The sequence below is a fragment of the Protopterus annectens genome, chromosome 3.part1 (assembly GCF_019279795.1).
Source record: "Protopterus annectens isolate FY-2018-M chromosome 3.part1, PAN1.0, whole genome shotgun sequence".
Classification (NCBI taxonomy): Eukaryota; Metazoa; Chordata; order Ceratodontiformes; family Protopteridae; genus Protopterus; species Protopterus annectens.
Genome location: NC_056732.1, coordinates 1,832,461,838 through 1,832,489,626, shown reverse-complemented (window position 1 = coordinate 1,832,489,626; position 27,789 = coordinate 1,832,461,838). Strand labels below are relative to the sequence as shown.

The 27,789-nt window shown below is 41.3% G+C and overlaps 1 protein-coding gene across 1 annotated transcript in view; it reads left to right on the top strand.

Annotated features, from left to right (window-relative positions):
• The first annotated feature begins 3,786 nt into the window (after positions 1 to 3,786).
• LOC122798722 (zinc finger protein 81-like) overlaps positions 3,787 to 27,789 on the top strand; it is a 259,446-nt gene continuing 235,443 nt past the window's right edge. Inside the window, exon 1 of the mRNA XM_044067819.1 lies at positions 3,787 to 3,956. Within this exon, the coding sequence (XP_043923754.1) occupies positions 3,945 to 3,956 (12 nt within the window). The 5' untranslated portion in view covers positions 3,787 to 3,944. The remainder of the gene's footprint in view (positions 3,957 to 27,789) is intronic.

The window sequence follows — 27,789 nt, the reverse complement described above, 5'->3', positions numbered from 1 at the left end:
GTAGGGTGTCAGCTGCTAGTGTGGCTGGTCTGAGTTTCTTAAGGAGTTTAGAAATTACCTTTGTAGATACAGGGTGTAGGGGAAAGCTGGTGGTATTGTTCTGAGTAGTAGGGTGGGTTTCGGTAGCTGCTGGTATAGGGCTACTAGTGGTATTTTGGGCATTGGCAAGGGTTTGAACTGTTTAGGTAAAGAATCTGTTAAATTGTGTGGGAATGTTGTCATGGTTGTTTGGTAGTACTGGGGTTGGAGTAGTGGCTATATTGCAATATGTGAAGTATAATGTTTGTTAATGTTAATACAGTTTGATTACCTTTGTATAAATGTAAATTTGCGCATGTCGCAAGAGATAGTATTTTTAAACATCTTTATTGAATTATTCACTATTGTGACTTACTGTCCAAGCATCCTTTACTGTATTGCACTACTACTCCTACAAAAGGTCATAAGAGGAAGTTATCCCAACATATGGGATATAACCAGGTAGTACTACATCTGGATATGAAAGATGGGTTTTATGGAATGTAATTCTCAACTGACTTTTTATATCTCAATGGCACACATGCTGATAGCAGTGTTAAGGCCTGACCACTGCAGAAAAAGCATTCAGGTTAAGCAGAAAAACTGAAGTTGCCACACCAATTCATCTAACAGCTACATAATCCATGGTGCAATGCACACCCTACAAGTGACCAGTTGATTCCATCTCTCACTGTAGGCAGAACTGAAGGGAAACGAGGACCAGTAGGCAAAAGAATTTTAGTGTAGGCATATAAACCAGAAAAATTATTAGGTTCCAAAAAGTCATGTATGACTGCAGACACAAAAGAATGAGCAACCAATACTGAATGCCATTTATAAGGACAAGCATAGACAGAATTAAAATGCATTACAAAATTTCTTTTGATATCTGTTACTATTGTACCACAGGCAAAAACTGCCCAGGAATAGTGACCAGTAGTTAAAAAGAACTATAATGCAGGAAGTAGGCACAACTGAAGTTTATTACAAAATACATATTGCATAATGTTGTCCACTGACATCAGTTACTATTGTAGCATAGGCAGAAAGAATGACTGACCAGTAGGCAAAAAAATGAATGAGAAAGGCCCAAACTGGTATTTAACTGGTGGCAAACCTCAGCTTTTTCTAGAAAATTCTCTCCCTTTCTTCTCCTCAAACATGTGAAGAGACCCAAAAAGACTTATAATATTGGTACTGCAAACTCTCTGGAACTGATGACTAAAGTCTGAAAGAATAAATGGTTAGGTAGAAAGTCACAAATTAAGGGGAGCACACCAAACTATGAGGCAAGAAAAATGTTATGGAGCAAAAACAAAGACATTCCCAAAAACTAGTCCCACTTAAATAAAACCAGCCAAACTTCATGAATGCAGCATCACAAAGACAGGCCCTACATAACATGTACAACTTCATACACATACCCATTACCTCTCAGTCTCTTGGCACACTATTCTGAACAAACCAAAATCATTGATAGGACAGAGTAAAATAATCGAGGACTTGCTAGAAAACCTCATTTATGAGGGACACAACAGAACTGGTAAGCAAACATCACATAACCTGCCCCCTCCAGCACAAGAACTCTAGACTAAAGCATAAAGCCAGGGCATGTACCATGCATTTTATAAATGCAGGCTATGAAGTCCATTTTTCTAGTAGCTTCAGCCCTCAACATTGTGCTACATAATCATTTTGTGAGTGAGAAACAGACCTAAAATCAGGCATTCCACAACATTTTCACATTCCCTACCCCCCTCCCCGATGTCTCATCACAATAATTCTGGAAGACAAAGCTAAAAAATAATATTAGGACAAATGCGTACCAAGGACAGTTTAAAACTACTATGATAAACATAAGATACTAGAATAGCAGGGTTTACATTAACATGTATTAAAACATCAGTACATTTTGCATAATTCTCACCCCCCCCCAAATCTCAGTAAAATAATTCTAGAAGTAAGACAGTTTTTCATATCTTTTAGAAGTTGCCTCTACAAGGGCATTTGAAAATACCTTGGTATTTCCCACGATTGCTGCTGGAAAAGTTTGATCTACCATCCATCCTCTGGTAATCCTAAGCCCCAATCTGCCACCACTAAAAAAAATAAAGCAAACTCCTCTCTTAAAAAAACAAGAAGAGAAGTAATACTTACTTCCCACACACATGCCTTTTTAAAGGCGGGGGACACAGCAAGTGATTAGCAAGGACCAGTCAGGTCCTTGCCTCATGACTTCCGTGTCTAAAAAAAATGACAACTTACTTCTCTGCCTGCTGTAGCCAGTCAGGTCCCTTGCTTCACTGAAGCAGACCTGATTGAGTGCTTGAGTGCAGTTCATAGGCAAGTTAACAAAAAAAAAAAGTTTACGATAGCACAGTGACGTTACCTTACACCGCTGTATGGATGCACACAACACAGAGAAACCCGCAGCTGCTGAATGGGATAATCAGGTTCAGTGGGTGCCTAACACCGACTATGGCAATAGAGAAAGGAATTTTACTCCCTCACCTCAAATTCAGCCTCTTCTTATATCAGCAGCCTCTTTTAAAAACTCCACTACTATTCAAACACAAGAAAACAAAATATGTAGATTTATTACACACTCCCCAGAAAATTACCACCACTGTATAACACTAAAAAAGGCAGACTGGCTCCCAAGTAACCAAAGAGCAAAGCTGCTCTTCAAATCACAACTAGTCATACTCCTAAATGAACATACTATCCCTCTTTTAACCTAAAAACTACAACAGACACCCATATGCAACCTAAGAAACTTAAACCACTCAGATCTTAAAAACAAACAAACAAAAAAATCACGCATTCCAAGCTGCATATCTCTGGCCATGCATTCTCAGTTCTCAGGCCCTAACAGTTTGAGACCTCCCCTCCTTGAAATTAAAGACTGATTCTGTTACTCCAAGTACTGTTCACTATTAAAATCACATTTAGTTAATTAAGCAGAATGTACCTGTTAGCTCTGAGATCATATCACTTAAATCTGCTTTAACTCTTCTCCACGTTAGGTCATCCACTAAGACCCTTTGCTCATTTCTAATTTATTTTACTCAAATGTTTTGAACCTTTTGTACAATTTGTAAACGAATAAAGGGATTTGCTATGTGCCCAAAGCATTACTCTGCCATTGTACTGTTTTAGTTTCATTTTATGTGTTATTGTACTCCATATTTAACCTCTTAGACCAAGAAATCTGGACAACTCCACACATAATTGGGAGACAAAGGCTCAAACATAGGGACACTTTTTAAATATTGCTCTTACAAACTTAGAAAGTTGATTTTCTGAAAGCTTTGAAGTCTAAAACTCAGAGGTCTGCCATTATTTTCTGATTTCAGTCAATGATTTGCCAGAATACCATATTTTTAGGAGAAAGAAACCAAATATAGGAGTAAAAAAATCTGCACATTTTGTGAAATTCTGGACAATTGAGAGGTATGTTGTAATCATGCCTATTTTGTATGTCTGGTCAGTTTTTGACCCCAGGCTGAGACTGTAATTGTTCAAAACTGACCAATTCTCTGAACAAATTCAAACAAATCTAGTTTGGTTCGCTCTGCTTTACATGCAACAGCAACAGATTCATGCAGTAGAAGTGTCCCTTCTAGCAGTGTGGACTTTGATATAGCAACCTACAAACCCCTCCCTCCTGCTCTTTCCTCACAGCTGTATGTCATGAATATTAATCAGGTTTCCAGCAGAGGGTAGGACACATTTCACAGATGAACAGAAATACAGGAAATGACCGATTTAAAAATAAATTGAGACGTGTTCCTGTACAGGAACTTACAGAAGTACTTTGAGCTGTTTAATTATTTATCTTTCTTCTGCTTCTTAGCAGCGCATACAGCAATTGTTTAGTTCCTATACAGTGTGGCTTGCAGGTCTTGAGGCTGAACCTGGGAATCATGAAGCTGGAGGTAAGAATGTGTATAGGTTCTGTTGACAACTGGACTTTGTTCTTCACAAGTAAGACATCCAGCCTTGTGCTTTAGTGTGGTGTTGTTTATGTAATTGGGAAGAGACAGGAATAGGACAGCATACAACTCCAGGTAAGACATTGTGAGCTACAGAGAAAAACAGCTTGTGTGAAGTAAATATTGCTTGTGATTCTAGTCCTCACTTGTAAAGTGCAGTATGTTTTTGTGTTTCTGAGTTAAGCAGTTTGGGTGGGTGATGCGGGAATAGAATTAGGGTAATGAAATAAGTTGTAAGCAGTGCAATGGGTTATGGAAATCTGTTTGGTATAATGTAGCAGTGGAAATTAGCATAAAGTAAAAAAAAGTGTACTGGGTTGCCCTTAAGATAGAAGTTGTGGTTCTGTAATAATTCAGTTTTAGCCATTAGCAGTCTTCCATTTATTTATTTATGTGTCAACATGTTCTTCTGCAGTGTTATAGAATATATATAAACATATTAAACACATTAAACATTAAAATGACCACATTCTATAGTTTTGGAAATCTCCAGAGTCAAGCAAATGTTTGTATGCCTATGCAGCATGTAGCAGAATTTATGTACCTGAAAACTGTGAAGTGTATGTGTGTATTTATGTGAGTAAGAGTCTGTGGCCAACACCATATGAGCGAACGTTTGAAAGGCCAACAAATGATAGCGAAGATCCCACTACAGTGCAGGACTGGGACATTCCCCTTTCCTGCACTGTAGTACGACCTCGGAGTGAGAATATTTAAGTAGCGGGGTGTGGGGGGTGCAGGGGGGCTTGCCCTCCTGCATAACACAGTTGTACTGTGTTTACATGTAGGTAAATGGTGCTATTTCAGGATGTCGGTCTTTCAGAGTGTCGATCATATGAAAGTCAGCATTATGAACGGTCGACATTCTGAAGTAGACCCATATATATATATATATATATATATATATATAGATATATAGATATATATATAGATATATATATATAGATATATATATATATATATATATATATATATATATATATATATATACATATATATATATATATATATATATATATAGATATATATATATATATATATATATATATATATATGGGTCTACCTGAAAATGCCAAAAGTCCACAATGCCAGCAACGAGAACACCAACACCGGAAGATCGACAATGGAGAAGACCGAAAGTTGAGAATCCCGACGCTGAGATCATCGACATGTTAAGGTAAGTGTGCGATAGGGACGGAAGTTAGGGTCAGGGTATGGGTAAGGTAAGTGTGTGATAGTGACGGATGTTAGGGTAGAGTGCGGGTCAGGTAAGTGTGTGATAGTGATGGACTTTAGGTTTAGGGGTGGGTTAAACGAGTTAGGGTTAGGGTGCGGGTAAGGTAAGTGTGCGATAGTGATGAACCTTAGGGTTAGGGTTTGGGTTAAGGTTAGTGCACAGATAGTTGTATATGTAAGGTTTAGTGTAGGTTTGTAAGGTTTTTGGTGTGCTTGTGTTCTGTGTGTGTTTTTCAGGAAAGTTATTTGTTTTGTTCATAGGTTCATACTAGGCTATCTGCCCTAGGGCATTTATAAGCCTAGCCAGAGTGTGTTTGGCTTTCGCCACCCATTTTAAATTAATTTTGCTATGCCCTTTTTTGAGGTTAGTATACTGTGCCTCTGTCTAACAGTGATACAGAAGCGATTCCCAGGGTAAACCTACAATCTCCCATCCACTCATCAAGATTCCTCTTGAAGAGAGTCAGTGAGGGACTCTGCCTAACCTGGACTGTGATTTTATTCCAGAGTGAAAGGAGCCTGTGGGTTATGAATCTGTCCCTCCAGCATGTCCTATTTATTTCAGTGCTGAGGTTCAAGTCTCTCGAGCGCATAGCTCGATGGGATTTGGATTTTCTGAGGTGCAGCATGTCCATTAATTCCGGGTTGGACATGGCTTTATACGTCAGGTACAGATTGCCTCTGAGCAGGCGGTATGTCACTGAGTAGAGCTGAAGTTTCTTTAACCGGGCAGCATATGGCATCTGTTTGAGCCCTTTGATCTTCTTGGTGAGGTACTTTTGGGGTCTTTCCAGTTGCTGCCGGTGTCTGGTAAGGTACATCCCAAAAGGGGCATTTTACTCAATTATGGGCCTGATGAGGGATGAGTAAAGAGGCACGATGACCTCCCCTGATCTAGATGTGAATCCCTTCATGATTAGGTGGGCTATATAAAATGTTTTTCTAACCACTTTGGCCACGTGGTTGTCAATATCAACTTGGGTCCCTAATTACTTCAGTACTTAATGGATTACCACCTATGTGGTAATTTGTGGGCACTTTGTTTTTGCCAAAGGAGATGACTATACACTTTTTGGTGTTTAGCTTGAGGCCATGGCTTTGGCACCAGTTGTCTGTTTCTATGAGGCCCTTTTGGAGGATGCTTGTGTCAGCTGTTGATTGTCAGGATTTTGGTTTTTCGGGCATGTGAAGTTTCGTGTTTTTGAACTTTTTTTTCTTCGTTTTTTTCATGTCGGTTATTTCGTTGTCGGTGTTTTGGAGTGTCGGTGTTGTCAGGTAGACTATATATATATATATATATATATATATATATATATATATATATATATATATATATATATGGGTTCATGTCAATACATCGACATGTCATTATGTCGACAGTTACTGCATCGACACGAAATAATCGACAATTGAAACCGTCAACAACTGGAATCACACACTTTAACTTTACCGACAACCCGACAGCACTTTTAAATGGAATGCTACCTTGGGCCGAGTACTAACATGGGTCAAGATGGGGGTGAAACACCAGTAATGTAGACGTACAAATCACGCCCCCATCTTGACCCATGTTAGTACTCGGCCCAAGGTAGCATTCCATTTAAAAGTGCTGTCGGGTTGTCGGCGATTTCAATTGTCGATTATTTCGTGTCGATGTAGTAACTGTCGACATAATGACATGTCGATGTATTGACATGAACCCATATATATATATATATATATATATATATATATATATATATATATATATATATATATATATACACACACACACACACATGCATATATACAAATATGTGTGTATGTATGTATGCATATATATATATATATGTAAAATATGTATGTGTGTGTGTATAGATATATGTATATATAATATGTATGTATGTGTGTGTGTGTATAGATATATGTATGTATACACACACATATACAATTCTATCAGGAAAGATTACAAACCCGAGAGAAACTGAAATGGCAGAACAAAAAAGAGAAAATCTCATGAGACTAAACTGCCACTGAGAGTAAATCACACAATATTGAATACTCGTCTCCCACTGGAAAAGCCCTATATCAGTAAACTAGAGCTACAAACCCAAGATCTAGTGTCCTCTTGGCAATGGTACTGTTAGGGAAAAGGTTGCTGGTAACCTAATGTGTAAGGTTAAGATTAGTAGCAGGGGTAAACCTGCACTGTATATAATTCATACAAATAATTCACTCAATGTATCTTCCCTGTTTTTACACCCAGAATAAATTTTTAACCAAATGATTATTCGACTTTGAATTACACCCAGGTGTGTGTATGGTTCCACTTCAGAATATCGAATTACTGAAAACTCGAACTTCATATGGTCAAAACCATATGATCGAGTTTTCAGTAACTTGAAATTAGGAAGTGAAATAAAAAAAAAAAAAAACATTGTTTCTGCAGAGGGGCAAGCCCCCCCTGCACCCTCCCTACTTAAAGATACCATCTCTGTGATCGCACTATAGCAAGGAAACGGGAGATCTCCCATTCTGCGCTTCTGCATACAGGGTGAAATGCGAGATTTCCCTTTTCCCCACTGTAGCGCGATCTCGGAGTTGGTATATTTAAGTAGGGAGGTGTATTGGTTGCAGTTCCAGTGATTTTTTTTGTTAATTTTAAGTTTAAGAGTATATGTGCATGCCCTGTGCTGGTGTGGTGTAGGTGCTCTAGTTAGCTCTGGGTGGTTTAAACATGAGTAACAATAATAATAATGGAGTTCTTGTTAATGTGGAGTTTTTCAAATACTTTCTGGAATCTAGTACGATCATCTTACCTTCGACCACCATGTGGCCTCATTGGTGATGACATTCTTTTATATTGCAAAACATATAAGTAAGCGCATGGCTTCCTGATCCAAAGAGGATATTTGTCCCACTTTAATCTGCCCTTGTCAGACCAATCATAGAGTACAATGCTCCCTTTGGTATGTACATGACCAGGTGTATGCAGCAACTAGAGTGACTTCAGAGGTTCCTTTAATAAAAGAATACAAGATGTAACAGACCTGCCTTAATGCCCTTTCCATCTTTTCAGTCTCCTATAGATTGCTAAGGGGTGATCTATGCCCGGGTTGCAAGACATCTGCAACCCCCACACTTGTGAATTTCCTGCATATTCGTAAGTCTAGATACAAGGTCTAGAAACCTAAATTTTGTCTGAGTTAAAAAGAGCATGCTGGGGAGAGCAGATGTTTGCCCCAGAGACTGTCTCTCCTATGGAACAGGCTTCCCATCCATGTGAAGCTCAGTTTGTCTATTATCCAGTTTAAGGGCAACCTAGACCAGGGGGGTGGGGAATAGGAAATTTACTCTGGGCCTGGCACCCATTTTCCTTAGGGACAGAGGTAGCTTATAAATGCTTGGCCCTCATTGTCATGTTTGCTTACAAGACATCGTTATGAAAACTTGGCTAATTTAGAAAGGGTCCTAAGTTGCTAATCTAGTAACAATATATGAATCTAAGTATGAAATACAGAGGGATGCTCACTGAAAGGGAATATGAGTCGTGGGTTCCTTTAGAAAGCTAAGACACCCACACTTACCGCCTACATCAGAGTGTACTTACGTTGGTTTGTTATAGAAATGCATGAAAGGTACCCCAGACTAAAGCGTAGTATGGGGAGGGGTTATTGTGGAACCCCAAGACAGGGACATCAGTGGCCTAATGGGGATTACATCTAAAAAGCTGTTGACAGTGACACTCAGAATAAAGGGTAATCCTGGGGCAGTGGCATGAAATGAAGTTAAGGGGAACATGGATAGGGGTTATGGATAGGGGTTATAATATGAACCTGAGACTGTGCACATGCAGTCTGAAGGGGAGTAAGGACAAGGAGATTGTTTTAGGAACCCAAGGCAATGACTCGTGTAGTCTGGGGCAGGAGAGTTATTGTAGGAATATGGGGCAGTGACATAGCTATACTAAGGGGACCATAGGTAAGGGATTAGGGTGTCTGTTTTAAGGGCTGTAGCTGTGGTCCTTAGAACAGTCAGACTACAAATGTGAATGGGGGGTGTACAGTAAGTCTGAGGTTGCAATACCTCTGTGCTCCCTGCACTCTGATTTGCAGTGATTTCAGAGTTAGTGCATAAACATACCATGAGTACCCCCCCACCACACACACACTCACACACACACACACACACACACACACACACACACACACACACACACACACACAAAATTGCTTTTTTTATAATTTCTTGTGGTTTTAAATGAGCTGCAGTTTATATTTTGGAATTCCGACACATACAATTTTATGTCTCATATTTATTGTAGGAAAACTGATTGGTGGTTGACATAATGGTTAATATGTTTACATTGCAGACATAAGGAGCAGGATTTGATTCTTACCTTTGAAGGCAAATTAGATGAGCTTAAAATGGCCTGTAAGGGCAGATAGTCTAGTGCTTAGATATTTATTTATTTATTTTACATTTGTTGACCGGTTTAGTCCGACTAAATATATGTCCATTTTTAGCGGAGGCTCGGGGAGAAAAGCTCCAGATGACACAAACAGAACATAACAGATATGGCTCAAACATATTTACAGAGCCCTCTAGTAGGTACTCACAATATACACAGTGTGTAATAGTATACAAAAACAACAGGTTGCAGCAAGCTATTATGAGCAAGATATGCGTACAATATTAATTTGACTAAGGCATTGGGTAAGAAGTGATTAATCAGGGTTAGTACAGGGACAAAGCTAGTACTCTTTAAAATTCTGTTTGAGGCCCTTTTTGAAGAGACTTAAAGAAGGTTAGAGGGTAAGGTTATATGGAGGTGAATTCCAACTAACCTACAACGTATGAACCTATGAGATTATTTCATAAACTTGCTGCATTACCACACACATCCAAACACACAGCAGCACAAAATATCCAAAAAAATACACTCAGGAGGCAGTCGCTGGAAACAGACTCCAACTTTTAGGTTTTCAAGTGTTTCTTGTGGAGTGGTTTATATTGTAGGGAGTGGGTGTACTCCTGTGAGGTGGTATGTTGGACAGACAGAACGTATGGTAAAAGTTAGAATTCTTGAATATTTGGGACATACTAGAAATAGGAATTTAGATAGCCCAGTAGCTGAACACTATTAATGCACATGGGGGTTCTGATGTTAGTTTCTTCTTTAGTGTGTTGGCTACAGCTTTTCTTGTTAGGGGTGGGGATTTTTTAGCTAGTTTGTTAAAAATGGTCTTAGTCCCTTATCTTTGAAGTTATTTCTGCTGAATAGTTGCATACTGGAGCTGTTCGGTTAGCTTTTGCATACCCTACATCAACTTTATTACAAGCTGAAATAAGTACAAACTTGCAGTGTTATAAGATAGTATTGAATTTTATTTTTTCTGTTTATTGTTTAATTGAATATTGTGTTAAGCAGATAAACGCAGTACTATTTTTATTTATTTGTTTACTGAAAATTGTTAGCTCTCTCTCTCTCTCTGTTCTCTCCCTGTCTGCAGTTAGTTTTTCCCACCCACTCTCCGTGTTCTTGTTGTGGTATTAATCTTGGTGGCTTTGGAATTGACTGCCCCTCCTGTAAATTTGTGTTTGAACACTCCTCCTGGGCCCATCTCATTTGCTCACTCAACCGAGTACAAGTGAGATCATATTTTTATTTCAGACACTCCTACCATTCCCATCTGTTCAGCCCTATCCTAGTCTAGTCTCATTAGCTCATCCTGCCTAATACAGAGAGAACATTTGAGTAGGCATACCCACTTAGGCCCTGTACTTGTCTGATTGAAGACTGCTGGAACAGGGCTCAGTTCTGAGGTTTTTTATCAGTTAATTGGGTAATTTTTTCAAATCAGTTTGCTTGTTTTCTATTGTTATATATATAAAAAAAAACAATTTGCACTTTATCTGCTTTTACTGTATTTGTGTTTCTTCCTACTTTATTACCTTATTTTGCTTTTGCCTCTTGTTAAAAGTACTTGATTGAGTTTATTCTGCTGCCTTTATTACTGCTTGTTAGTAGCCTGATTAAATTGTAACTGTTATTCTAAGCCTTTTGGTTTAAGCACTTGGGCTTCAAACCAGTTGTTTTACATTAAAGTTTGTGGTCTGCACTGTTGTGGCAGGACAGGTAGCGTACATCCTTCTAAGTTGGGAACTGCTGATTGAAGGCTCAGTGTCAGTTATTCTAAAAGTGTATTAGTTCTGGTTTAAGCACTTGGGCTCCAGGCCAGTTATTTTACATTAAGAAGGTTTGTGGTCTGCACACTTGTGGGAGGAGAGGCTAGATTCGACCCTTCTGAGCTGGGAATTTCTGTTTAAAGGCTTACTCTGCCTGCTTATTTGAACAGTTTTTTTTATATTGGTGCACCTTGTCTGCTGTACCATAGACTAGATTCAGGCCTGCTGAATCTAGCTTTGTTTGTATAACTTGAGCACTAATCCAGGCCATATTTTTTGGAAAAGGTTACCCTACACCCTAGTGGCAGGAGTGTGCGGTTAGAACTTGTCAGATTGAAGACTGCTGGAACAGGGCTCAGTTTTGAGCTTTTTTACTGGTTAATTGGGTAATTTGTTTACATCAGTTTGCTTGTTTTTCTATTGTTATATAAAAAAAATTGCACTTTATTCATCTGCTTTTACTGTAATTGTGTTTCTTCCCACTTTATTACCTTATTTTGCTTGTGCTTCTTCTTGGTACTCAGTTGTATTATTCTGCTGCAGTTATTACTGCTCAGTTGTAGCCTGATTAAATTGTAACTGTTATTCTAAGCCTTTTGGTTTAAGCACTTGGGCTTCAGCCCAGTTGTTTTACATTAAGAAGGTTTGTGGACTGCATTGTTGTGGCAGGACAGGTAGCTTACATCCTTTTAAGTTGGGAATTGCTGATTGAAGGCTCAGTATCTGTTATTCTAAAAGTGCATTAGTTCTGGTTTAAGCACTTGGGCTTCAGGCCAGTTATTTTACATTAGGAAGGTTTGTAGTCTGCACTCTTGTGGGAGGAGAGGCTAGATTCTGCCATTCTGAGCTGGGAATTTCTGGTTAAAGGCTTATTGTGCCTGCTTATTTGATCGGTTTCTTTCTGAAATGTGTGCACCTTTTTTGCTGTAGCCCAGAAGTTAAAAGTTTATTGGCCATTTTGGGCTAATTTCTATCTCTTTCATTTCCCTGCTATAAAAACACATTTGCACAGTTTTGCATGCCAGGCAGTGCCAGTTAGCTAGGGTTAAACTATTCCCAGCTCCACGAAGTCTGCTCTTCAATTCCCTTGGAACTAGACAAACTTTCAACTTAAGCACTCAAACCATTCATTTCACAGCCCAGCACTTGCTCAAAACTCATAATAGCACTAGACCCCCTATACTGTCCAGAAGAACAAGGCTCTCTATTCGTCCCTACCAGCTGATCAGTAAAACAGCTCACTTTACCTATTCAGGCATGTCCAAAGGGCAGTTTCAGATGTACTCTCCTGTCCAGCTGGTGAAACTGGGCAATGTTACAACTGCCTCATGTACACAGACAACCCTCTCCTCCTACCACCAAACACTAATATATGCTAGAGATGCAATTATACAGCCAAACTGGAGACAAAGCTCTCTCAACCCAAGACTGGAACTGACAGTCAAGAGGAGAAGGAAAATACTTGCAACACACCACCAGTCTCACATAGACCTACTAAACCAACACCAGCAAATAACACACATAAATACACAAAAACATACTCGGAGGCTCTAAATAAAAATCTGCAAAAGTAACAGAGACCTCCAAAGCAGGCACCCAAGAAACCAACACACCCCATCACAAACCATGAAACACATACTTTACATAATCAGTGTGCCACACAATCACAGCCCTTAAGGCAAAATAACATACCCAACACACTAGTAATAGGCAACTCTGTAGTCAGGCACACTGATGTCCCACTAATTAGGCTGGACAAGGAGAAGATTACAGTTAGCTGCCTGTTGGGTGCCAGGATCGCCACATAATACAAGCACTCGGGTCACTCCGGAACAAGTACAAATACGACTCTGTCATTGCCCATGTTGGTGTGAATGACCTGAGATGTACCTCCCTGGACTACATGAAAAGAGACATGGAAGAGCTCTCTGATCACGTAGCCCAGGCCGGTATGACCCTGACCCTGAGTAGCATCCTGCCCTCACCAATAATGATCCCACAGTATAAAGAAAAAATGATCATTTTCAACAATTGGCTAAGTTTCTGGTGTCATTCAAAGGGGATCCAGTATCTGTCCACCTGGGATGACATGCTCGATAAGCCACGTTGCTTCGCAAGAGATGGCTTGTACCTGTCACCCTTAGGCTTTCGAATACTGGCCAAGGCTTTTGCCGTGCCCATAGTGCCTTTTTTAAGCAAGGCTCAAAAGACAAACCCCACCACCATAAGTAGCACAAGTAACCAAAAACTGAGGGTAATGCTACTCAACGCCAGAAGTCTAAACCTCAAAATGCATGCACTCGAGGCACTCCTCAGTATGGAGAACATTGATATCTGTGCAATAACAGAAACCTGTTTTAAGGCTCCAGAGAGCACCCCAGCACTACTAGGCTATAACTCATACCATACTTTTCGGCCACAGAACCCGGAGCGAAACACAAAAGGTGGGGGTGTATCCATATTCATCAAGGATACCCACACCTCCAGGTTAGTGGCACAGCACAATGCCTCAGAGATCATCCATGTGCAACTAACAACGGACAAAACTGCAGTTCAAATTGTAGCTTGCTACAGATCACCCACCATGACCTAGGACCCCCATTCCACGTTTCTGGAGACACTGGAAAATATGAAGGTCCTACCAAATGCCCTAATATTGGGTGATTTCAATTACCCAAACATTAACTGGGAGAACTACTCAGGTACTAACTCCCTTGCCCAACGCTTCCTAGAATTTATAAACTCGAACTGGATCAGCTGGTCAACACCCCCACCAGAGGTGACAACATATAGGACCTGATCATCACCAACATGGGCAACTGGTGTTCTACACCGAAGGTCAAACCCTCACTGGTTAGATCAGACCATAGACTAATCACCCCTAATCAAGGAAACCACCGTGAAAAACTTTTCAAAAGCAAACTTCACATTACTTAAGACCGAGGTGGAACTGTTCACATGCCCCTTGCTAAAGGACAACGCTGTCCAAGCTGAATCCCTTACAAAGGCACTCTGTGAGTACCTGAAAGAATGCATGTATCATGCTATCCCAAGCAAAAGCAAGACTCACTCCTCCAAGAAAAGGAAACCAGTTTGGTGGACCCCTGCCATAAGCAAGCTATACAACAGAAGGAGGAAACTTAGTACAGAAAAGAGTAAAATCCCAAGAAGGAAAGACATGCCTGATCAGTATCAGCAAGAAACTACTATCCCTCATAAAATCATCTAAGGCTAGCTTCAAAAGAAAAATTGCCAAGTACTCCAAAGATAACCACAAAGCATTCTTTAGCTATGTCAAGAGCCTAAGTGGAAACTCTCAGATCTGCTCGGAGTTAGTGCAGAATTGGCACAAAATACACTGAACTGACTGATATTGCCAACATTCTGGCAGACAGATTTAGTGCAACTGCACTCCCCTCTTACCCCCTAAAGGGCCATAACCATACCAGAAGAATGTAGTGCCCCGGCAATCACTGACACACAGGTTAAAACAGTCCTATCCAAAGCCAAAAATACAGCTTCAGTGGGACCAGACAGTGTCCCAGGATGTCTCTTACATGAGCTCTAAAATGCACTAACCCCTCACCTAAACACACTGTTCAAACCCAGCCTCTCTACAGGCTACGTACCCATAGAGTGGCGCACAGCAACAGTTATCCTGCTCCACAAAGGTGGAGCCACAACAGACCCCGGGAACTATCGCCCTATAAGCCTGACTAGCCTGGTCTGCAAGGCTATGGAGTGCATCATCATGGAACTCATTAACAGAGACATTGGGAACCTTCAAACATTGGATCCTACCCAGTTTGGCTTTAAGGGCAGATCATGCCTCCTAAACCTGGTGGACTTCTTTGAGACAGTTACCAAGGCTTTAGACAAGGGAAAGGAGGTCCACACAGCCTACCTAGACTTTGCAAAGGCTTTTGACCCCATTCCCCATTCTGGTATTATAGACAAGCTCACCAGCCTGAACATAAACCCCTACGTCATGAGATGGGTTGCCAGTTGGCTCATGGATAGAACCCACATGGTGAGAGTTGCAGGCTCTAGGTCCGACTCTAAACCAGTTACAGGTGGCGTCCCCCAGGGCTCAGTCCTGGGATCCCTCCTGTTTGGTATATACTTCTCAGAGGTACAGACAAGCACAGGAGAACTATGGCTGACCAAGTTTGCAGACTGCAAACTGCAAACTGGGGGGCCATAATTGACTCTCCAGCTGATGCAGACATCCTCCAAAAGGGTCTCACTGAGACAGATACCTGGTGTCAAAATCATGGCCTCAAGCTAAATGCCAAAAAGGGCATAGTCATCCCCTTTGGAAAAAACAAAATACCCGTGAAATACCACATATGTGGTAGTCCACTAAATACAGAAAATGTAATAAGGGATCTGGGGACCCAAGTAGATAGTAATCTCTCCTTTGATAATCATATTGCCAAGGTGGTTAGAAAATCCTTCTATGTGGCCCACCTAATCACAAAAGGGTTCGCATCTAGAACAAAAGAGGTTATTGTGCCCCTTTACTCATCACTCATCAGACCCATCATGGAGTACAATGCCCCATTTGGGATGTACCTTATAAGACACCTGCAACAGCTGGAGAGACCACAGAAGTACCTCACCAAGAGGATTACTGGCCTCAAACATATGCCCTATGTAGCCCGACTGAAGAAACTCCAGCTGTACTTGGTTGCATACTGCCTACTCAGAGGTGATCTCTGCCTGACATACAAGGCCATGTCCAACCCAGAAGTGATGGATATGCTCCACCTAAAAAAAAAACAAATCCTCAAGAGCCACATGCTCTAGGGATCTAAACCTCACCACAACGATAAATAGAACGTGCTGGAGGGATAGATTCCTGTCCCAGAGACTCCCCATGCTTTGGAACAGGATTCCAATCTACATTAGGCAGAGCCCCTCACCAACACTCTTCAAGAGAAACCTTGACGAATGGATGGGAAACAGAAAATTTACCCCGGGGATCACTGCAGTGGCTCTGCTGGACAGAGGCACAGGGAACAAATGGCTCTGCTGGACCGAGGCACAGGGAACTAATCTAAGGGGGCGGCGAAAGCCAACACATTCTGGCTAGGCTTACAGATGCCCTCGGGCAGATAGCCTAGTACTTACCTATGAACCTATAGCAAGCAGGTTCATTCTAAATTATAATACTTTAAAACCCAAAGGTATGAATCTGGATGTGAATTTAAATGTAGAAGTTATACTATTGTATATATCAGTGGTCTACAACCTTTTTTGCACCAAGGACCAGTATCAATGTAAGACAGTTTTCCATGGACTGGCCATCTCGCAGCATGCATAATAAAGTAGATAGATATTTATTTATTTATTTACTCATTTGACATTTGTTTAATGAGGAGGTCAGACCCGGGGAGAAAAGCTCCAAAGTACAATAAAAAGACAATTTCCAATAATTGCCCCCCAAAAAAAAAAAGGTATACAATCTGCTTAACAGCATAACATTGATCTACTATGGTGAAGAGGTACGTAAACCTAATGGCACCCTTATTGATTTTATGTTTGTAAGAGCATATTTAAAATCTGTCCCTATTATTTGGCTCTGTCCAGCATACTTCTCAACTGTACAGAAATTCACAAAATGTCCAGATTTTTTCCTCATATTTTTGGTCTTTTTCTCATAAAATTGTTGTTTTCTGGCAAATCACTGACATCATTGAGGATGAAGTCGGAAAATAATGACAGCTAGTTGAGTTCCATACTTCATACCCTTCAGAAAATTCATGCTAATGCAAAACTTGTATTTCTATCAACTTTCAAAGTTTGTAAGAGTAGCACTTAAAAGGGTCCCTATTTTGGGCCTTTATCCCCCCATTATATTTGGCTTTGTCCAGATTTCCTGATCTAAGTAAGAGGTTGAGGTCTGTGTGTCTGTGTGTGTGTGTGTGTGTGTGTGTGTGTGTGTGTGTGTGTGTGTGTGTGTGTGTGAGAGACAGAGGGGGGGGAGAGAGAAAGAGTGAAAGTGATAACTTCAGCAGCAATGAGGTTTGTGTACCTTTCGTCCATACCACACACACACTCACACAGTCTCTTTTGTATTCATTCATTCATTCATGCATGCATTCACTCACACACATCACTCTCATTCTTTTCTGATCTCTCACACACAGTCACTCCCTTATTCATACCTGCATTCACTCACACATCACTCTTACTCTCTCCCAGGTCAAACACACACTCAGCCACTTCCTCGTTCATACCTGCATTCATTCATCACACAGACACAGACACAGACACACACACACACACACACACACACACACTTCCTCATCCATACGTGCATTCATTCATGCACCCACTTACGCATTAATTCGTACATCGCTCTCACTCTCCCGGTCTCACACCCACATGCCACACACCCACTTATGCATTCATACATACATTGCTCTCACTCTCCCGATCTCACATCCACATGCCACACACCCACTTACACATTCCTTCACACATCACTCTCACTATTCCGATTTCGCACACACACTCAGACACTTCTTCATTTATTCACATATTGCTCTCACTCTTCCGATCTCTCACACACACACACACACACACACACACACACACAGACTCTTTTGTTTCATGCATGCATTAACTTACACACACATACAGGCATTCACTTACCTTACCTGATGGCCCAGTTCCAAGTGCTGCACAGCCCGCTACTGGTCCGCGGCCCAGTGGTTGGAGAACACTGGTATAAATGATGTTTTGTAACTTATTGTATGGAAAAATATTTTACCCTTTTTAAGGGTATATTTGTTTAAGCAGGATCTTGTAGTAGATTATTGGGTGATGAGATGATTGTTTAATTGGAGCAGTTTGACATAAAATGGGAATGGCTGGTGGCTTATGTTATTCCTTGAAGGCTGTTTGCCGAGGTACCAGAAGCACCATTAAAAGTTGGAGTTCATTTCCAGTGACTGCCTCCTGAGTGCATTTTTTACCACACACAGCCTAAAAGAGAATTTGGGCCAGAGGGTTAATGTAGTTACCTTGGGCAGTGAAACAGACAGCTTGATGGTGACTGCATCTATGGGGTAGGAAAAAAACCCAGGCCCTTGATACAGACAGTTGAAAAGAATGTGTGAATAGCAGAGTTATTGTAGGATCCAGGGGCAGCAACACAGCTGAAAGTGGAGTATGGGGAGACAGTGGCACAGACTAAAGGAGAGTTTGAGTTGTTGTAGAGACCATGGGAAGTGATACAGAGTAAAGGGGAGTGTATGCAGGAGGTGTATTGTAGAAATCAGGGACAGTTACACAGAAGAAAAGGGAGTATGGGTAAGTATTTTATTGTAGAAATCTGGGACAGTAACGCTCCCTAAAGAGGATTTTGGTCAGGTGTGTTCATAGGTTCATAGGTAGATACTAGGCTGTCTGCCCTAGGGCATTTATAAGCCTAACCAGAGTGTATTTGGCTTCCGCCTCCCTATTAGATTAGCCTACTGTGCCTCTGTAAAGTAGGTCACAGAAGGTACCCTTTTAAGATTAGTTTACTGTGCCTTTGTCTAGCAGGGACACAGAAGAGATCACAGGGGTGAATTTGCGATTTCCCATCCACGCGTCCAGATTTCGCTTGAAGAGGGTCAGCGAGGGGCTATGTCTAACATGAATTGGGATTCTATTCCAGAGTGAGGGGAGCCTCTGGGAAATTAATCTGTCCCTCCAGCATGTCCTATTTATTTTTGTGCTGAGGTTTAGGTCCCTGGAGCGTGTAGCTCTAAGGGACTTGGATTTTTTGAGGTGGAGCATGTCCATTAATTCTGGGTTTGACATGGCTTTGTACATCAGGCATAGATCGCCTCTGAGTAGGTGGTAAGAAGCTGAGTAGAGCTGGAGTTTCTTTAGTCGAGCTGCATAGGACATCTGTTTGTAGCCCATGATTTTCTTGGTGAGGTACTTTTGGGGTCTCTCCAGTTGCTGCAGGTGTCAGGTAAGGTACATCCCAAATGGGGCATTGTATTCAATTATGGGTCTGATGAGTGACGAGTAGAGGGGCACAATGACCTCTCTTGATCTAGATGCGAACCCTTTCGTGATAAGGTGGGCTATATAGAAGGTCTTTCTAACCACTTTGGCAACGTGATTATCAAAGGAGAGATTACTATCTACGTTGGTCCCCAAATCTCTAATTACTTCTTCCGTACTTAATGGATTACCACCTATGTGGTAATTTGTGGGCACCTTGTTTTTCCCAAAGGTGATGACTATGCACTTTTTAGCATTTAGCTTGAGGCCGTGGCTCTGGCACCAAGCATCCGTCTCTGTGAGACCCTTTTGGAGGATGCTTGTGTCAGCTGGAGATTCAATTATGGCCCCCAGTTTGCAGTCATCTGCGAACTTTGTCAGCCATAATCCCCCTGTGTTAGCCTGAACCTCAGAGAAGTATATACCGAACAAGAGAGGTCCCAGATTTGAGCCCCGTGGGACGCCACTTGTAACTGGTTTGGATTCTGACATGGCACCTGCGATTCTGACCATGTGGGTTCTATCTCTGAGCCAGTTTGCAACCCATCTTGTGATATAGGGGTTGATATTTAAGCTGGTAAGCTTATTTATGATGCCTGAGTGGAGTATTGTGTCGAAGGCTTTTGCGAGCTCCAGGTAGGCTGTGTGGACTACCTTGCTCTCATCTATGGCTTTGGTAACTGTTTCAAAGAAATCAACCAGGTTTAAGAGGCAAGATCTGCCCTTAACAAAGCCGAATTGGGTAGGGTCCAGTGTCTGGAGGCTCCCAATGTCTTTGTTTATGAGTTCCATGATAATATGCTCCATAGCTTTACAGACCAGATTAGTCAGGCTTATGGGGCGATAGTTTCTGGGGTCCATTGTGGCACCACCTTTGTGGAGTGGGACCACTGTAGCTATTCGCCATTCTTTGGGTACATATCCTGTAGTAAGGCTAAGTTTGAACAGTGACAATGTGAGGGTTCAGTTCTTCTTGGAGCTCATGTAAGACACAGCCTGGGACACCGTCCGGTCCCACAGAGGCTGTGTTTTTTGCTTTGGAGAGGGCAGCTTTCACCTGCGCATCTGTGATGTCAGGGAGGTTACATTCAGTTGGGATAGGCATTTGCTCCTTTGGGGGCGGGGGGTTTGCGCTGAATCTGTCTGCCAGGATGTTGGCTATGTCTGTAGGTTCAGTATATTTTGTACTGTTATGCAACAATTCAGAGCATATCTGGGAGTTTCCGCCCATGTTCCTGACAAAACTAAAGAAGGCCTTGTGATTATCTTTAGTGTCTAGGGCAATTTTTCTTTCGAAACTGTCCTTTGATGATTTTATGAGGGATCGAAGTTTCTTGCTAATACTGATCAGAGATGCCTTTGCTCTGTCATGTAGTAGCTTCCTCCTTCTGTTGTATAGCTTATTTATGGCCAGGGTCCACCAGTCTCCTGTTTTTGGAGGAGTGAGTCTTGGTTTTATTTGGGATAGCATGATCCATGCATTCCTGCAGGTGCTCATAGAATGCATTTGTAAAGGATTCTGCGGATTGGGCTGTATTATCCTCTGGCCCAGGGGCTTTGAAGGGTTCCACCTCAGTCTTGAGAAGTGCAAAGTTGGCTTTTGAGAAATTCTTTACAGTGATTTCCTTGGCTGGGGGTGGGGACGGGATATGGATGTCCAGGGAAATTTGTTTATGGTCTGATCTTACCAATGAGGGGTTTACCTTTGGTGTGGAATATAGAGTCCCCATGTTGGTGATGACCAGGTCCAGTATGTTGTTCCCTCTTGTGGGAGTGGTGACCAGTTGTTCCATTGTGTTAGAATTTATAAATTCAAGGAACCGTTGGGCGAGGGTGTTTGGGCTTGAGTAGTTTTCCCAGTCAATGTTTGGGTAGTTGAAGTCACCCAGTAACATAGTGTTTGGAGAGACCTTCATATTCTCCAGTGTTCTCAGGAATGCCAAGTGGGGTTCCTGTAATAGGGAGGGTGTTCTGTAGCAGGCTACAAACTGAAAGGCAGTTTTGCCTGCTGTTAGTTGCACATGGATGGTTTCCGATGCTTCGTGCAGTGCCACTAACCTGGAGGTGTAGGTATCTTTGATGAATATAAATACTCCCCCTCCTTTTGTGCTTCGGTCCGAGTTTTGGGGCTGAAACGCATGGTATGAGTTATAACCTGGTAGTGCTGGGGTGCTCTCAGGAGCCTTGAACAAGGTTTCTGTTACTGCACAGACATCAATTTTCTCCATACTGAGGAGAGCCTCGAGTGCGTGCATCTTGAGGTTTAGACTTCTGGCATTGAGTAGCATTACCTTTAGTTTTTTTATCCTTGGGTTGTCTATGGAGGTGGGTTTGTCCTTTGAGCCTTGCCAAAAAAAGGCAATATGGGGGTGGCAAGAGCCTTGGCCAGTATACGAAAGCCTAAGGGTGACAGGTGCAAGCCGTCCCTAGTGAAGTAACGTGGCTTGTCGGGCATGTCATCCCAGGCTGATAGACACTGGATCCCCTTTGAATGACACCAATACTTTAGCCAGTTGTTGAAACTGATCATTTTGTCTTTATACTGTGGCATCATACTTGGTGAGGGCAAGATGCTACTCAAGGTCAGGGTCATACCAGCCTGGGCTACATGGTCAGAGAGCTCCTCTATGTCTCTTTTCATGTAGTCCAGGGAGGTATGTCTCAGGTCATTCACACCAGCATGGAAAATGACAGAGTCATACTTGTACTTGCTTTGGAGTGACCTGAGTGCTTGCGTTATGTGGCAGATCCTGGCACCCGACAGGCAACTTACAGTGACCTTCTTCTTCTTCAGTCTGGTGAGCGGGACGTCAGTGTGCCGGACAATAGAGTCCCCTATAACAAGTGTATTTGGTGTGTTGTTTGGCCTTAAGGGCTGTGACTGTGAGGCACACTGAATTTGTGAGATATGTGATTCGTGGGTATTGTTGAGGGGTGGCTGTTGCTTGGATATCTGCTTAGGAGGTCTTTGCTGTTTAGGCAGATTTTTATTTAGAGCCTCCGAGTATGTTTTTGTGTGTTTATGTGTTGGGTATGCAGATGCAATAGGTCTGTGTGAGACTGGATTTGTGGTGCGGGTGGTTACTTTTTCCTCCTGACTGACTGTGCCAGTCTTGGGTTGAGAGAGCTCTGCCTCCAGTTTGGCTGTGTAACTGCATCTCTCATATGTATTAGAGTTTGTTGGAAGGAGGAGAGGGTTGTCTGTGTACATAAGGCAATTGTAACATTGCCTCAAAATTCCCAGATTCACCAGCTGGACTGGAGAGTAATCTTGAAACTGACCCTTGGACATACCAGATTAGTATAGGGAAATGTTTTTTTACTGATCAGATTAGGGAAGGGAACTGATTTTTCACTTGATCAGGAAGGACCAATCGTGAGCCTAATACTTATGAGAAGTCAAGGAGGGTGTAGTGCTTTAGTTAGTTAGTGTTTCCTTATACGAGCTGAGCAAGTGCAGGGCTTTAGAAAGAGAATAGAGTGATTTACTTTGAAAGTTTGAACAGTTCTAAGGGAAAAAGTGAAGAGCAGACTTTGTAGAGCCTGGAATAGTTTAAACCTGTTTAGGCGGCGCTGCCTGATGCTGCTTAGTGCGCAAACCCGCACAAAAAGAGTTGTAGGGTTTTAAGAGAGAGAGATCAAGGAGTTTAGAATTGACCCAAAATGGCCAATAAAACTACAGCTTCTAGGTAGTAACCTCTCCTTCAGGGACAGGCAGGCTGTTCAGTGTTAACCACTCCCACTGGTGAACACAGAGATTTCCCTTTAGCCCAAGCAAGCACTGGCCTTCTAGAAACTTCCAAACAGTTCAAAACAACAATTCTGTAACTGAACTTTCTTAACTTTCAGAAAGTGGGGAAAAAAGCAAGTTTTTTTTTTTTTTTTTTTGTAGTTTAAAGGTAGCAGAGATACACAAGCAGCAAAATAATCACAACAGTGCAATAAATGACCCCACACTTGAGTGCTAGGCCAAAATCAGGTAAAATGCAGTTTTTAGAGAAAAAAACTATTTTAAATTAAGTGCAACACAGGAAATGCAGTAAACAGGCTCTAGATGTGTTCCAAGTACTGTTACTGTTACAGATATAAACTTTAGCAAGCCAGAAAATGCCAAAAAGTAGGCGGCAAAGCAGTAAAACTTAACAAAAAAGCAGAGGAAAATACTTAAAATCACAAAAGTTATTGTAGAAACCTGGGGCAGTGACAACAGAATAAAAGGACAGAGTGCACAGGTGTGTTACTGTAGAAACCTAGGGACGTGACAATAGATAAAGGGACAGAGAGCTCAGGTGTGTTGTTGTAGAAACCTGGGCCACACCTCTCTACCCGCAGACACTGAAATTTGGAACAAAGGCCCTTGAAAAGTAGGGACCTCCAGTCAAAAATACAAGTATCTAATTAACATAAAATTTTAATACTAAACAGTGCATAAGTCTTCCCACTTCTCGTAGGAATGTCAGATACTACTCAGAAATGCATGTCTGAAAAACAGAGAGACAAAAATGATGGAAAAAAATAAGCACATTATCAAAAAGACAATCTAAAAATCTGAATACTTTAATGAACTTTATTGCAGGATTCTACCATACATCATTTATTTTTGCTTCTGAAAAAATGTAGATGTAAGATGTGTGTCCTCTTTCTTAAGTTATTGGTGCCACTAGTATGTGGGTCATGTAGAATGGTTTTCTCTGTACTAAACTGCTTCAAAAATCATGTGTGATGAGGGGGATTGATAAAATTGTGTGAAAGGGTAAATGAAGCCTGAAAAGGGACATACTTCCAAAAATAGGTACAGTGGATATAAAAAGTGTACACACCCCTGTTAAAATTCCATGTTTTTGTGATATAAAACGTGAGACCACAATAAATCATTTCAAATTTTTTTCCCACCTTTAATGTGACCTATAACCTGTACAATTCAATTGAAAAACAAATTTGTTAGGGGAAAATATAAAAAGTTATAAACATAGAATACGTTGGTTGCATAAGTGTGCACGCCCTTAAACTAATACTTTGTTGAAGCACTTTCTGATTTAATTACAAGATTCAGTCTTCTTGGTTACACACCTGCCATCAATTAAAGAGACTCTGATTAACCCCAAATAAAGTTCACATGTCCTAGTAGGATTTTCCTGACATTTACTCAGTTGCCTGCTACAGCAAAAGCCATGGTTTGCAGAGAGCTTACAAAGCATCAAAGGGATCTCATTGTTGAAAGGTATCAGTCAGGAGAAGGGTATAAAAAAATTTCCACAGCACTGGATATACCATGGAATACAGTGAAGACAGTCAACAAAAAATGGAGAAAATATGGAACAACAGTGACATTGCAAAGAACTGGGTGTTCTTCCAAAACTGATGAAAAGACAAGACGAAAACTGTTCAGGGAGGCTGCCAAGAGACCTACAGTAAAACTGAAGGAGCTGCAAGAAATTCTGGCAAGTGCTGGTTGTGTACTACATGTGACAACAATCGCCCGTATTCTCCATATGTCTGGACGATGAGGTAGGGTTGCAAGACGGAAGCCTTTTCGTCCACAGAAAAACATCCAGGCCCGGCTAAAATTTGCAAAACAATACATCATGTCTCCCAAAAGCATGTGGGGAAATGTGTTATGTTCTGATGAGACCAAGGCGGAACTTTTTGGCTGCAGTTCCAAAAGGTATGTTTGGCGCAAACACAGCACTACACATCACCAAAAGAACACCATCCCCACGGTGAAGCATGGTGGTGGCAGTATCATGCTTTGAGGTTGCTTTTCTTCAGCTGGAACTGGGGGTTTAGTCAAGGTGGAGGGAATTATGAACAGTTCCAAATACCAGTCACTTTTGGCCCAAAACCTTCAGACATCTGCTAGAAAGATGAAGAGGAATTTCACCTTTCAGCACGACAATAACTCCAAGTATGCAGTCAAAAATTCAACAAAAGAATGGCTTCTCTAGAAGAAAATTAAAGTTTTGGAATGACCCAGCCAGAGTCCAGACCTAAATCCAATAGAAAATCTGTGGGGTGACCTGAAAGAGGGTTGTGTACAAGAGATGCCCTCACAAATATTGCCAAGTCAAGATGTGCCATACTGATAGACTCCTACCCAATAAGATTGAATGCTGTAATTAAATCAACATGTGCTTCAACAAAGTATCACTTTAAGGGTGTCCACACTTATGCAACCAGTTTATTGCACGTTTTTTATTTTTTTATGTTTTTCCCCTAACGGATTTGTTTGTTTTTTAATTGAATTGTACAGGTTATAGGTCCCATTAAAGGTGGGAAAAGTTTTGAAATGATTTACTGTGGTCTCATTTTTTTGTATCACAAAAAACTTGGCATTTTAACAGGGGTGTGTACACTTTTTTATATCCACTGTATGTCAAGTAAAGTGTTAAATCCGGTCTGAAAATAGGAATGGTCATCCAAAATAGGGACAGTTAAGAGGTCTGCCCTGGGCAGGGTCACAGACCAGAGGGGAGTAGGAGATAGAGCATTATAGAAACCAGAGGCATAGACATAGAAGGTTTATATACAAAATATCAATGGAATTTAAGCAAGTGCTTTTGCTGAATGCTGAGGCAGAACATTTGATTTACACCAAAAGAGGCTTTTAGGACCTTATTCTGTTCACACTATCTTATGATGATACTTCACTTTATGCTTACGCTGACTAGGTCACAAAATATATATAGTTGGAGTAAAAGCTTTTGTGAATTTCACATTTGTACCCTTTTTTTCAAAGCTTGGTTTTAGTACTTGGATAGTTTATGTCACATATGATTTTCCATTTTACTAAGGAATAAAGTTGTTTGTTTTGGAAGAAAATCCTTATTCAGGCAGATCATAGGAAGTTACTGAGCTAATGACCTTAGGGCCCTTACAAACTTAGCCAAGTTCTATCCTTATTTCCACAATTGGCACCTATTGCCCCTGTTAGAGTGGGACACAGGTGGAACCCCAGTGGTGAATTTACTGTTACCCATCCATTCTTCCAGATTACATTTGAAGAGGGCCAATGGAGGTGCTCTGTTTGGCAAGTGGAAGTCTGTTTCAAAGGTGCAGTAACCTCTGTGAGACAAATCTGTCCCTCCAGCAAGTTCTATTAATGTCACATACCAGGATAAGGTCTTAGTGAGTACCTTGTGAGCTGTTGGATGTAAGGGCATGCAGCATTTCCAGTAAAGCAGAGTCAGAGATTGCCTTATATGCAAGGCAGAGATAATCTCTGAGTAGTCTGTATGAAAGGAGTAAAGTGGCTGACAGTGATTTCATCTGATCCATATAAGACAGATGCTGAAAACTTTGAATTCTCCTTGTGAGGAATCTTTGTGGTCTCTCCAGTTGGTGCAGGTGCTTGGAAATGTACATACCAAAAGGTGCGCTGCACCCAATGATTGGCTTGATGAGGGAAGAATACAAGGAGGTTATAACTTCTTTTTTTCTGGAGGCAATGCTCTTATGAGATGAGCAGTACAGAAAGCCCTTCTTACCACTGCAGAGACATGGTGATCAAAGGTAAGGTTGCTGTCAACCTGTGTGTCCAGGTCTCTCACCACTGAGTGCATACTTAGGGTGTTGCTATTGATGTGGTAATTAGCACGAACATCGCTCTTACTGAAAGGGATGATAACACATTTTTTTTCCATTGAGTTTAAGGCTGTGACTTTGGCACCAATCATTAGTCTGTGTAAGGATTTTGACATTGTTTGGAGATTCTATGACTGCTCCAAGTTTGCAGTCATTAGTAAATTTTGTTAGCCACAGCCCCTTAGTTTTTGCTTGTACTTTGGAGAAATAGATTCCAAACAGGAGAGGTCCCAAGACCGATCACTATGGAACACCACTGGTTACAGGTCTGCTGTTCTGACTGTGTGTGTGTGTTCTACCAGTGGGCCAGTTAGTGACCCATTTAATGATATAAGGGTTGATACCTAGCTGGGTGAGTTTGTCAATGATGTTTGAGTGGGGGATAGTATGAAAAGCCCTGGCTAAGTCTAGGTAGGCTGTATGTATAGAATTCCACTCATCCGGGGCCTTGGTGACTGTCTCAAAGAAGTCCACCAGGTTTAACAGGCATGATCTGCCTTTGACAAATCTAAATTGAGTAGGGTCAAGTGTTTGGAGATTACCTATATCTTTGACAAAGTCCATGGTTTGCTCCTTGGCCTTGCAGATAAGGCTAGTCAGGCCAATAAGTCTATAGTTTTCAGGGTCAGTGAAAGTACTACCTTTGTGCAAGGGATTAATGGTGGCCATTTTCCATTCAGCTAGGATGAAGTTGGTGCTTAGTCTATGGTTGAAAAGAGTACCCAATGGTGTTGCTAATTCTTGTTGGAGCCCATGTAGGATGCAGCTTGGGATGTTATTAGGT